The sequence below is a fragment of the Rhyacophila brunnea genome, unplaced genomic scaffold (assembly GCF_057557595.1).
Source record: "Rhyacophila brunnea isolate RB1 unplaced genomic scaffold, BYU_Rbru_1.0 scaffold_7, whole genome shotgun sequence".
Lineage (NCBI taxonomy): Eukaryota > Metazoa > Arthropoda > Insecta > Trichoptera > Rhyacophilidae > Rhyacophila > Rhyacophila brunnea.
In genome coordinates this window covers 18332413-18345849 of record NW_028233339.1, presented here as the reverse complement: position 1 = coordinate 18345849, position 13437 = coordinate 18332413, and the positions used below count along the sequence as shown (strand labels likewise).

Below are 13437 nucleotides of genomic sequence, written 5' to 3'. Positions count from 1 at the left end.
GAAAGGGCTAAAAAAAGCTTTTGGCTTTGATTTAGGACGATTTTGTTTTTAGAAATATTCAGTTCGGAACTTTCATAATTTTGCATAGGAGCCGATATCTCTAGCTAGGTAACTATGTATACGGTCTAACAATAGATAAAGTTTGTTGGTGATGACTGATGATGAAGTAAACAGATGTATATACTTAGCGCCATCATAATTGATGTACGCATTTTTTTATACACCTTATGACAAATTTTATCGAATTTCTCAGTTAGTGTGTGTGTGACACAATATTATTAGTAATCGTTCAGGGTTTGTTACCTATAATTCCTTCGGCCAGTGCACCGACGGGGGTCGCCGCAAAAGCGATGAGCGTCGCCAGCACCAGCGCAGCCATGAGCAGGGGTGCGGAGGCGGGGGCGGGGGCAGGGGCGCACATCCCAAGGCCCACAATGGCGGCCCACCCGACGACCGCGACCCGCCGCCGCGCTACTCCTGCCCCTCGCCGACGACTGAGCACCGAGGCTAGTGGGTCCGCAAGAGACACTTCCAAAATGGAAACCTAGAAAAAAAATACATTCATTAAAATAGAGAAAATGTTCTATTGATGGTTGTCAATACGTCATTGTTCAATGCAAAGAAATTTTATTAATAGTTAGTTAGACGGAAATACTTGTGGATGAATTTTAAACAGACGCCATCTAAACTGAGATGCATCAAGGTAAGTCGCGTGCCTTTAACGTCAGATCCGTGGTGCAACACTCGATACAACTCGCAGATAAATAAAATTATCAAACTCTATTTTAATTATTGTATAATTGATGATATAAATGATTGACATTCAAGTGGGTACTTGCAAATCTTATTGCGTTTCATTATAAATATAAACAATAATATAGTCGGGCTCCGAATAACTGCAGCGGTTATTATTGAAAAAAAAAATACTTAATAATTATTGCAATAGCTAAATGCGAATCTTTCAATAATGTCATAATATTTTTCTCGTTTCTCGAGCTCTCGTGGACAAATTAATAGCTACCTAGCTACTAATAGAACGTATAAAAGAAGTAGAAAATAGTACATTAGAATAATTGGTATATAATATTATGTGTAAATATAACAAATTGTTCCAGATAAAAATTACTGATTTTCTCAACAACAAAAAAAACAACAGTTAAGTAGCAAGTAAAATTGATTTGTTTTATACTTTAAGCTATACAAAATACAAATTAAAGACGTTCAGAATTATATGACATGGGGAAAAAACCAAGAAATAACCGTCATAAATAGGTAACCGTATTTTAACACTGTAATTACAATGAGTATAAAGTGTAAGTACAAAATTCACGAAAATACAACGAATTACCTAAGTATAGAATGTATAAAATAACGTTCACGTAAACTCATTCTCACACAGGTGGAATATATCAATATCCGAAGCGATTTCACCGCTATGAAACACAGATGTGACCCTCCCAATTGGCACGGCTGCAACTTGGGTTATCAATTACACCGCGTATAAGTTGGAAAAACATGCATTTGAAAAAGATGCTCCGTTTGGGTACCTAGCTGAAAAATGCTAAGCGATCTACTATTATTGTTATATTTTATGGATGATTTATTTTCTTTTGGTGCAAATCTAATACATACTTAATCATTATAACAAATGTGTAGTTTTTAATACCCTCACTGATTATATTTAATAACGCTCGTAGCATTTATAATTTAAAACACCTCAGAAACATACTACCTTAGAACGATGAAATTAATTAATTAATTGAAATATTTTTCTAATGAGTGTTCCAAATTATGTATTTTCATTGATATTTTGGATAACCTGGGAAATCGCTCACATATCCCTAGAATTTAGATAAATTGAGAGTCAACTGTAATTGCAATAAACAATATTAATGTTACTTTACTATGCTTATCTGTACGAACTGTAAGATTGGAAATCCTGTTTCGATAAAATTTAATGACAACTTAATTTCTAGAATGAAATAGTACACCCATTAAAAAGGCTTTGATTGAAAATTCGTTTTGTTTTGTACACTTCATGAGAAGCCTCCAGGCATCGTTAAAAGAACTCAATAAATAGGCGTAGAGCTTTTTATTGTAATAGATCTACAAGTAAAGTAGAAAAATAGACCTATCACGTGGCAGGCGCCGTCTGGTAAATGTTGCGTGTCATAAAAAAAAACAATGACATAAATTATTATGCTGGCAATTTATTGCGTGGGACATGGCAACACTGATCTGGTACATTCCGTTTCAACGATTGATTGCGGAGACTAGAAATTCTAAAATAAGGATTAATATACATACTTATTTATTATATTGATTCTACACAATGAAACTTTAACGTAGGCCGGTAAAAGGTGCTGGTTCGAAGAAAAGATATGTATGGAGAAATCTCATCTCATTGGTAGGGATCAGGAATTCTCCTCGGTGATAGAAAAAATGGTACAACTCTAGAGACCGATGTCTATAAGCTGGCGTACACCTCATAGTGGATCTTTTATGAACTTGTGGAACTAAATTCCATATTAACACTGCATTACGTTCGCCCCCCGCCAACTCAATCGTCAATGCGACGCTAGCGACGCGATAACGTGGAACGGCTAGCTTATAGAAATCGGAGTCTACTTAGGTACCATAAATCTAAACTGCATACACTGTGAACATACATAATTGACGTTTACCATTCATACATAGGGATTAAAGCCCTATGAGAGTCTGGAGAAATTCAAACGTCAAAGTCTTTCCAACGTCCACTAAGGTGATGAACTCGCGATACCTACATTTTATATTGTGGCTATATGTATCGATGTCTCCTTAGTAATAAATAACTCTTCCTAAATAATTTGATTTTGTATTGGTGACTGTGGTCTGAGTGACCCCATGGTCAATCTACTGCTAGATAAAGACCTCATCTAATGCTACCAATTTGTATCAGTATTTTGTACTTCTCTAGCATGTAGGTACATCTACCAAACTTAACCCTTTATAGGACAACTTTTTTTTTTAAAGATATGTGCTTAATTATTTTTTTTATGTATTCTATATTCATTTTGATGAACAGAAAAAATATTTTTTTTTTTGAAATGTATATAGTTTTTTCGTAATTATCGATTTCCCAGCGGTCAGTTTTCTGACCGGTGTCCATTTAGGTAAAAAAAATATTTGTTCACAAATTTTTTTTTTAATATTTTTTTTTAGGAAAAAATTATAATTTCATTTATTTCTGTAACAATAATAATTACTTTATCAATTTTATAGAAATTTCTCAAAATAATAAACATTTCTAAGGCCTTGTTGGCTTTTTCTTTTGTTCAGATAATTGATACGGCATAAAACACGGTATGCAAAGGGATACTTTGCAATTTGTTACTGAGCTTCGTATCACTTTCAGCATAGTGCTGCAATAACCACATCTACGAAGTGTACATTTTTCTGGATAATGATTTGAATTGATATCGTCAGGAAATGGAGGTCGACCAACCCTTTTTAGTGAAGTAAAAGATCCTATCAGCTGATCAGCCAACTTGTTTCTAAAGTGAAGATGTGTAATAGGTTTTTTTTTCATTATCCAACACACATTGGTACTCTGTTATTCCTTCAAATAATCTCAGGGATGCGTCTTTACCCATGTCTTCAAGGTCTTTCGCACTAAAACCTCCGCTTCTCCCATTTTCCATCCTCAGACAATAAAAACAAAATTTTGTTCTGCAATATAGGCTTCTACTTATACATATAACATTCCATAACTATTTTATTTCATTCTGAGATATGTATTTCAAAAAATTATTACAGTTTGAATGAAAACAAAAACAATTATTTTTACCCGCGATTTTTATGGAAAACATTTTTTCAAAGAATGACACATATCATCAAATAACTCGATAGCGACTAATTATCCACAAAAACTAACTAGTAATTGTAAAAGTTCACTATATTGTTATATGAAATTAGATGTATTGTGGTTTAGAAATTATTTTTAGTGTTTATATTATGTAAATCAAAAAGGATCCAAATTATACAATTTGAGGTTAGATTTTCGACATGCCACTCAATAATTTGATATTATTTTACTATAACACATACAATTTATAGGTGAAATACAAAAAACTATATATTTGTATGTATAGTATAAATGTGCATACTTTGTTTTCAGTAAACAAGTCACAATTTTCAAAAAACAAGAACTTAAAAACACTGTTGTTGAAAAACTGGCAGCTATCATTTCGCTAAATGGACACCGGTTAGATAACTGACCGGGACACATTTTTCGTAATATACTCAATATGTGCGAACTTCAGGGCGATTGGTCAGATTCAAGACCTCTGTGCATTATCTGAGAATGATTAAAACCCATAAGGGTGTTTATAACTTGTAAAGTTATAGAAATATAGACCTTAATGTTGCCGGTCTCAAAACTATCCGTTTTTCGCTTATGACCTATAAAGGGTTAATGACTGTATCGATCCAGTGAATTTAGGGCTATCCATTAGTTATTTAGTACCCTTTGAGTGACATTCATGTATTAATTGTCCAACGATTAACCACTAACCAAGCGAAATGTCCGGTACTTCGCTATTTTATCAGTCAACGAGACATACCGACATGTTAAAATATTACACGAATATTTACCATTATTAAAAAAGTTGGAAGAGTATTAAGATAGATAATGTTATGTTTGTCTAATTTTCGATACAAAAATCGTTTCACTTTGGCACACGATCAATGAAAAACGGATATTTCGCTGTACGATTTCAATGGGTAGGTAAATAATTTCCATCGTGATTTATATTAATTGTTATAGTGCTACGCTAAATTAATATGAAGCATTTTGAATTCGAATTTTATTCGGAAATTTTCCAAATGCTTTGTCATTTAAATCGTTGCTAAAACAAACATGATACATTTTTGATATGTAAAAGAAAAACTATGTTAAAAGCAGAGCGTTGAAGCGGAGCTCGGAGCAGGAGCACGGAGCACTGGAGCAATGGGATTTTAACCGGAGCAGGAGCGAAGCCGGAGCACCGAAAATATGTGGTGCTCCACTGCTCCGGATGTTTTTTATTATTACATTTTCGTCCTAAAATCCAATGAAAATAGTATATTTTGACACTTTGCAACACTGGAATTATTTTAAATATGGTAACATTGCCGAGTAATAAATAACCTTACTTTTTCGGTAGAAGAGGCAAATAAAGAGAAACGATTTGCTGTCGGGAATTTTGTTTAATAGAATTAATAATGAAAATGACGATTATTTTCAAACTACTTTTTTTAAACATTAATTTGTATACCTACATAAATAAATATTAAAACTTTTTACCCGAAGCGGAGGCAGACTCTGGAGCGGAGCCGGAGCAAGTATTAGGTCCCGGAGCGGAGCTGGAGCGGAGAAACTCAAAAAACGGTCCGCTCCAACGCTCTGGTTAAATGACAAATAATGTCACTACTTACATCTTTCACGAACCATTAATTTAACCATTTTTTAAAGAAAAGTATTTATATTTCTAATATATTGTTTGAGTAGGTAGCATCCCTCCAAGACAGTCTAAGATATTGTGTTGAGTGTTCCAGAACACACTGTAAAAATTAACCCACATAAATGTTACTGTCATAGAATATATGTGTAGATCTTGCAGAATAACGTTTATGTGTATCGTGCGATTAACCTATTTGGTGGCACCCGAAGCCGACTATATTCAGGCCGTAGCACCTTATTTCAATAAATGAAGATTATCGATTGCCTATTTCGAACAAATTATTAGGTATCATTTATTTCAATATGCAACAGTTTACCATATATTGCATTCAGCAATAACCGGCACTATCATCGAAGATTACAGTTTCGTGTAACGGTCTGACAATAGTGGGCCATCGATGGCACGATAAAGATTGATATATTTTCCAACGTTTTTATTAGCTCGTATTCTTATTTGTCCGGTGTTTGTTTATCCTGTACAAATCTTGCAATCGATTTTTAACTAACTTCCCGACTAGCTAGACATTTGAAACTTTTAGAATATATCATAGCATGATGCCAATGTATTCTTTTAATACTTTTAGCCATCTTTAAGTAGAATTGAATTCATTTTAGCTAATTCTGTTTTGTATGAAAAGTTATTTCGGAAGACATCCGTAATCCAATCCACTATTATTGGTTGCTAAGTGGGTGGTCCTAGCAACTAAATTATTAATATATACGTGCGTTACTATGGAAATCAAAATGACATTTCAGTATTCTATATTTGTTTTTTATTTACTTCATAGTAACAAGTACAAGTTTGAGCATATTGAGCATAATAATTGAACAGAAAATTTAAAAGCGTTGTATATGTTACGCCGAATGTGCGAAATTGAATATTACATGAAATGAGCAAAATTTTGCCTAAATCATGAAAAATGCAAGCCCGTTGCCTTATTCATGAATTAGACAAAATATCTGGAGAGTGCGTGAAATCGGCAGTAATTTTTCTGCCTACTTCATGTCTTGGACAAATTAGATAGTAGCGCTACGGTGGTATTTTTTGCAACTAAACTAAATGTATCAAATGCTCATGGATTGGTCAAAATGTACATTTATATTATCTATGGTCAAAATAGATGATCGCGCTCCGTGGTGTTTTTTGCAACTAAACAAATGTGTCAAATGTCATTGATTTGAATGACGTTCATATCCATTTACTATGCGCAAAAAAATTCTAGAACTATAATATGATAACGGAAGAATTTTATTGAAAAGTATTTTCGCGATTTGATTCATGCTTGGGTATCAATTGTGCAATGGTCGATTGAATGTTTGTGATAGTTTGTTGACACTTGATAGCTAACCTCAAAATGGACAGTCAGTTGAATAATTTAATTCAGAATTACCAAACCTAACCTAACCTAACCTAACCTAATAATAATAATATTATATTATGTCCAATTATAACTAATAAAACTATCCGTATTAAATTTACTTTTTCTTCTGTCATGTTGACAGTTCAAGAATTCGATACCGTGGCGAATTCATGTACTCAGCAGAAAAATTACCTAATTCATGAATAAGGCAACAGGCTTGACTATTACATGAATTAGCCAAAATTTTGCCCATTTCATGTATTAGTCAATTTCGCACATTCGGTGTAACATAATATATAAAAAGTTCTTTTTATCTTGTAAATATTTTTGAACTAAGTATTAGAAGTTTGTGGACGTGTTAAATAATTATGCGAAATGTATAATTATTTTACTTTCACGCTCCCTAATTTGTATTTTATATTTATTATATATTATTTTGTATTGTGTATATTTTTATGTATTATGGAACATTGGCCAATGTAATGTGATAATATTTTCTTTTCTAAATAAACATGTAAATAAAATCGGCGTAGAAGCCTAGGCGGATTTGGGGTTTTTTTAATGACTCCGACAATGACATGTACCGTCTACGTTCGTTACACACACTATTTTTTATACTCAAGTAGGTGTTTTTAATCAAGTAGGTGTATCCATATTATTTAATTTAATTTTCTGCATACTCGTTACAGATACTTATACCTTTAATTAAATTTAAGCTGTAGGTACCCAGTGAAGGCGCCACCGCCCACAATATCGCGCATACAAACGCCGCTAATTAGATCCAAAGTCAAAACAAAATTTCAACGACAATAATAATCAACTGGACATAACATATTTTTAACATTCCATGTCTGGCGATGCATATTTTTTAACGTGTTACGACGTGCACTTCTTTTGACACCAAAGTGCTAAGCAGTTTCGTCGATTTTATTCACCTCACGCATTCGCACGGAGACTGAATAAATCGCGAAATTAACATGTCAAAATATAAGTTTGTACTTACACTTTCCAGCTTCGTTTACTGTATTGCAGGCATATACAACGTGCCGATCGCTCCATAAGCTCATATTAATAAGCCGTAAAAATGTTTTAAAAAACATGTAGAATTATAATAATATAATATGAGATTTTAAAGCAGAAGCATTAACAATTACTATTTACCTGAGAGTCGTATCAAATTAACCGTGAGGAAACCAATGTGACCTCATAGTATCACTCACAGTCTGCCGCAGAAGTGAGAGGAAAAGAAAATGCGAATCCTCGCGCTTTAAATCGAGGCGTAGTTCCTCCTTACCATCATGCAGTGGGCTCTTTGTACAGTAGGATAATAGTCTAACGATAAATACAAAATAAGACCAAAACTTAGGTATCATTCAGTACGTTCGTTCAAATTGCAGAATATCAATGGAAGAGTGTCGTAGATTACTACCAGTTGTGATACTGAATACTAGATCATAGCCTACTTGAAGTTGGGCATGCGATGAATATGTATATTATACTATACTTAGTAGGTATTTAACAATTAGTATTAGTAAAAACATATTAACAGTGTATTTCCATAGAAAAACTTGTACCTACATGAAGAGCGGATGTTGCCATGTATGGTAAATATGCGTTTAAATAAAATAGTTGTCGACGTCAACAGTAATTCCTTGAAAATGCATTTATCATTTTGAAAACAATCCATCGAATAACATTATTAGTACTGTCTCTTCAATGATACAACTAGTGTAGGTATATTATAATATATTTGATTACTCATATACCTACTACTTTCATTTGTCGAAAGCCTTGACACTTTTTTTTAAATCTCGTGGAACCCCTATTTGATACAGATACATACATCATAATTAAGGTCAAAAGGGTTAGATTGCAAAATGTATAGCCTCAAATATTGTATTATTAATACCTAGCGATATTAGGCATAAAGCCCACCAAAAAAGCGTTCGGTGCGCTCACTACTGAGTAGACCCCCTCCCACCCGCGCATTACCCTTCACCTATGTAATAAGGGGCTCAAGGAGCACAAAATAATTATTATTACAGCATCTCTCATAACAAAGCAATAAAAATATTATTAAATTTCTCGGGGCTTGTAATTAATATCGGACACGCAATAACTAAACAAAGAGTTCACTGTTCTTAAATAATGGCTTCTCGCCCGTCTATCGACGACGCTTTGAGGAGCGTGATTTTGCTTGCCGTGTTCAATGAATGGACTACGTTGTATTTTCGTTAATTTGTATCGCTGAGAAGCCAAAAAACGGTGACTCATGGAGCAGGCGGGCACAATGCGTCGTCAAATCCAGTGTGCGCTGGCGTATTTGATTACGTTGTATTTTCGATGATTCACATAGAAAGTGCGCGAGCGCCCCGCAAGCCTGCTTTAGTGGGCTTTATGCCTTAGACGGATACGTGCAAATAAAGTCTATCTTTAGATTTGTAATACACATTCATAAATACTTATAATTTGTTAGCACCGCAGGCGAAACATATTAAAAAGTTACTAATAAGCATTTTTAACTTGTTTTCTTAATTGAAAATCTATATTATAATATTAATTATCTATATAGATTTTATCATAATTCATTTAAATCTACATTTCAGTGACTTCATCAGTTGATTATATTATTTTATGTACAGCTTATTGGATACATATGTATTATTATTTTCTTTTACAAAATTACTCAAAATTCAAATGTGTTTTTGAAGTTTGAACAAAGTAAAAGTATGTTGTTATAAATAATTAATCTACTTCACCTAACGAGGTGCAACTGTAATGTTCGATGAAACTATTTTATTTTATTTGGTTTCTAATGGGCCATAAGACCATATTAGTTGACAATTAATCCGTTTTTTTTTGTTGTCAGCTGACAGCAATAATCATTACTATCTTATACTCCACATACAAATTCATCCGAAAATATGTAAACGATTGAATTTCTGTGTGATTAATACGGTAAGCTAAATTTTACACAACATATTACATTCATACATTATAATTAGGAACTATTGTATATGTCGGGAATGTCCAATGCGTTGATTGCACCGTACTAAATAAGTCATAAAAATGAAAAGTGTGTATATATTCAGTTGTAAAATTATATGATTTTGAAGGGAAAGCATTAAAAATTCCTGTTATTATATACTGAACCAGCTTACGGGAAAGTTGTTTTAAAATAACGATAAAGAGAAGCGTGCGTAACCTTGTCGTATCACTTGATTCATATTGCATCACTCACGGCCTACCACAGGAGTGAAAGAAAGAGAAGATGTCAATCTCCACGCTTTAAACTGTTTTCCTCACCATCGCACAGTAGGCTCTTTACATATGACAATAGTTTGACGATGGGTGCCCAAAACAAAATAAAATCATTATAACAAAGAATGGGAAATTAAGTACTTATTTATTTGTGATATTGACACAATATAAGAGTTGTTGTTTAATTTATAATGCCTCAGTGTGTAATCCAAATATATTACATTAAACTTGTTCAAGTTAGTCGAAGTATGACAATATGAGAGTGAGGATGTTTAGTGAATCGCAGACTGCTCGATGTTGGACATGCCTGGCATATTATTATGGTAAACCTAACCACATTAACGACGCATATATTTTTATTTGTTAGATTCTAGAATCCCAAATCAAAATTGTTTTTGTTATTTTGTTTTATAGACCTGCTGTAAAATCTCTAATAATCCGAAAGAATAATCAAAAGCTCGAAAAGCTTCGCACTGAAACATGAAAATATGTTAATCTGTTTAATGCATTCAAATATTTTTATTCAGTACACAAGATGTGCTTTACGGTAGATATTATACGAAAACAGCCATATTATGCTATACGAGTTAATTCGTACTGAAATACACTATGCGTTGAAAACTGAAGTGGTAATGTTCCCTTTAAGAGTTTAAGCTTCATACAATTGTAATATATGCACCGATTCAATTATTACTCATGTATCTATTTTCAATGACTCTTGGATATAAAACATTAATCATTCACCTCCTCCAAGTGAAGAAATATCTGCATGGAATCCTTAGCACTAAATAACGATGACCTTTTAAGTAAACGGCACTCAAAATAAACTGTGATTAATATTATTGCAATGTTATCGCTAAGTGATTAAGCTTCGGTGATTGGAAGTACTTACTGAATAAAATTCGTTGAACTCAATAACGAATTTAGATATATATAATTAATTAGGACTAATTTATGCAATTACTGTATTAATCTAAAATTAGATAAAAGTGATTCATAATTTACTTATGTGGATATTTTATAAATACATATAATTAGTAGGTGGTACTCATTTTTACCACAATTAGTATTATATTTAAAAATAAAACTATGTATATGTTAATAATTATCAATAAAATTCACTGTAAATAGGTATTGTGACTATTATGAGTAGTCAGTAGATAAAAGTAATACATTTGATGAGTGATGACATGACTGATAGATAACAAATTGTGAAAAATGTACGGTACAGAAAGGGAGTTATTAAATTTTCTTCACAGAAATAAATAGGTACTTTCAACAATTAGTATGATGTATTCATATTATTGTAGACTAATGTTTCCTATGTACATACATATATAAATATGCAAACAGCTACCTTCAATAAATAATAGAATTTGATGTTTCTGTGACACACGTACCCTCAGTGGTGTATGAAATAATTGAATATTATGTACAGGGTTGAACTTGTTTACGTAAAATTTTCTTTTTGTTGCACAACACAGATTGTTTGTTAAATTTTAATGTTTTTTTTTCGATAGATGACGTCAGAAAACCTTGAAAAGGTCTTGAATCCGAGCATGAAGATATTTTTTGATAAATAGCATTGTACGCCGATAAAATCTATCTATCTAAAGGGGTACACTAGCATATTATCGTCATTGAGATAGGTATGCATTACTTACTTAGGTACTAGGTATACGAAATATATTTTTATTAGTGAAAATAAACCTCACAGATATTCTGTATCACGTATTTATTCTTATTTGTTTTAAAATGCTATTGTTATTTTTTTTATTTCAATCGGAATTGCATTTTATAATGTTATTTACTGACATTACTGACCCCATTTCGTATTGGCTAGTAAGCGAACAGTCATTTCCAGGTAAGATTAGTGTTATGTTTATCGTCGTTTAATTGACTCAAGTTTGATTTGAAACCGTTTCTAAATAGTAAATATTGCTTTACATGACTGATAATTGATAATTACTTAATATCAAATGGTATCTATTGCTCTTGAAGTATTTAAGTAATAATCATAAAAAAGATTATACTACGATATTAAAAGTTAGAAAAGCAGCATTATTTACGAGTGCAGTAGAATATTTATTATCTGTAAAGCATATTTCTGACATGTTGACATTGCTGATCGCTTATATTATTATCCTGCATTTCAATAACTAATTTTTATCACTAAGCCTTGTTTAAGAAAATATTTTTTCTATTTTAAATGGGGGATGGATTTTCATAAAAGTTACACCGTCATTTCTACCAATAAAATCTATAAACCGAGATTAATAATTTACTAATAGTATATTATACTTACTTGCATTTCAAAAATATATGAGGATCGGTCATTTTGCTTTTTTCGAAGATAGATTCTATTATTCTAGATCGAAAATCTCAAAAAAATGTGGACTTACTGCATGTAACCTGTTGTAAAAAATGATCATTTCGATACCCCATCTCAATAAGGAAAAAACTCAAAATTTCAAGGTTTTGAGTTAATAATGCCATTCGATGTAAAAAGATATAAAAAAGTACAATAACATAAAATGAACATCAGATTATGAAAAGAAGTCGAGTAGGTAGGCACCAGGAAAATTACTTCAGTGTTTGCTTTCCTGACCTGTTGAACATCAGGGCTCGAAATGGACCGGAACGCACCGGAGCGCCGTTCCGGTTTGTAAAATCCCCAGAATTATCGCTCCGTCTCGTGGACATATTAATTTGACCGTCTGAGCTAGATTTGCCATATTGTAAAAATCGAACACTTAATTTTTATAAAATAAACATGCAATTAGATAATTATGTTAATATTTTCGTAAAATTATCGAGCGCTCCGGTTCGTAAAATATTCCATTTCGAGCGCTGTTGAACATGTCAATAGAAGAACTATTAGAATGAGAACAAATCCCTGATATTTAAGAATAAACAAAGAAATTGGCTTTTACAAAATCATCATGAAAAGAGTAGCAATTTTTTGTCCACCTAGTAGGAACACGAAACTGGTTCACACTCAGTTCGGAGCGGTCGAAATTTAGGGTTTTAAACATAACCAGAAGGTCATAATTTTTATGCAGGTCATGTGTTTGTTCCTTCCATTTTTGAAGTTTTACCATTTGATTTTAATTTGGTGTTGTTTTGATCAACTTTTGCTACTGTCAATGTGCTGCGTATTAATTCGAAACGTGGTCGCCATGGACCAACGATTCGAAATCAATTTTGGCTTATTACTTAGTGACGATTAGACCATAAATCGCAAGAAATACAATTCCCACAGCGTGACCTCAAATATTATCAATATTGAATGTGCGTTTCGTTTACGCGACAAAGTTGTATGCATAATATTATGAT

At 32.6% G+C, this 13437-nt stretch overlaps 1 protein-coding gene across 1 annotated transcript in view; it reads right to left on the bottom strand.

The window, feature by feature from the left end:
• Positions 1-13437, bottom strand: part of cv-2 (crosveinless 2-secreting protein) — a 298622-nt gene that overhangs the window by 229849 nt on the left and 55336 nt on the right. Inside the window, exon 2 of the mRNA XM_085957671.1 lies at positions 304-544. Coding sequence (XP_085813797.1) covers positions 304-544 — 241 coding nt within the window. The remainder of the gene's footprint in view (positions 1-303; positions 545-13437) is intronic.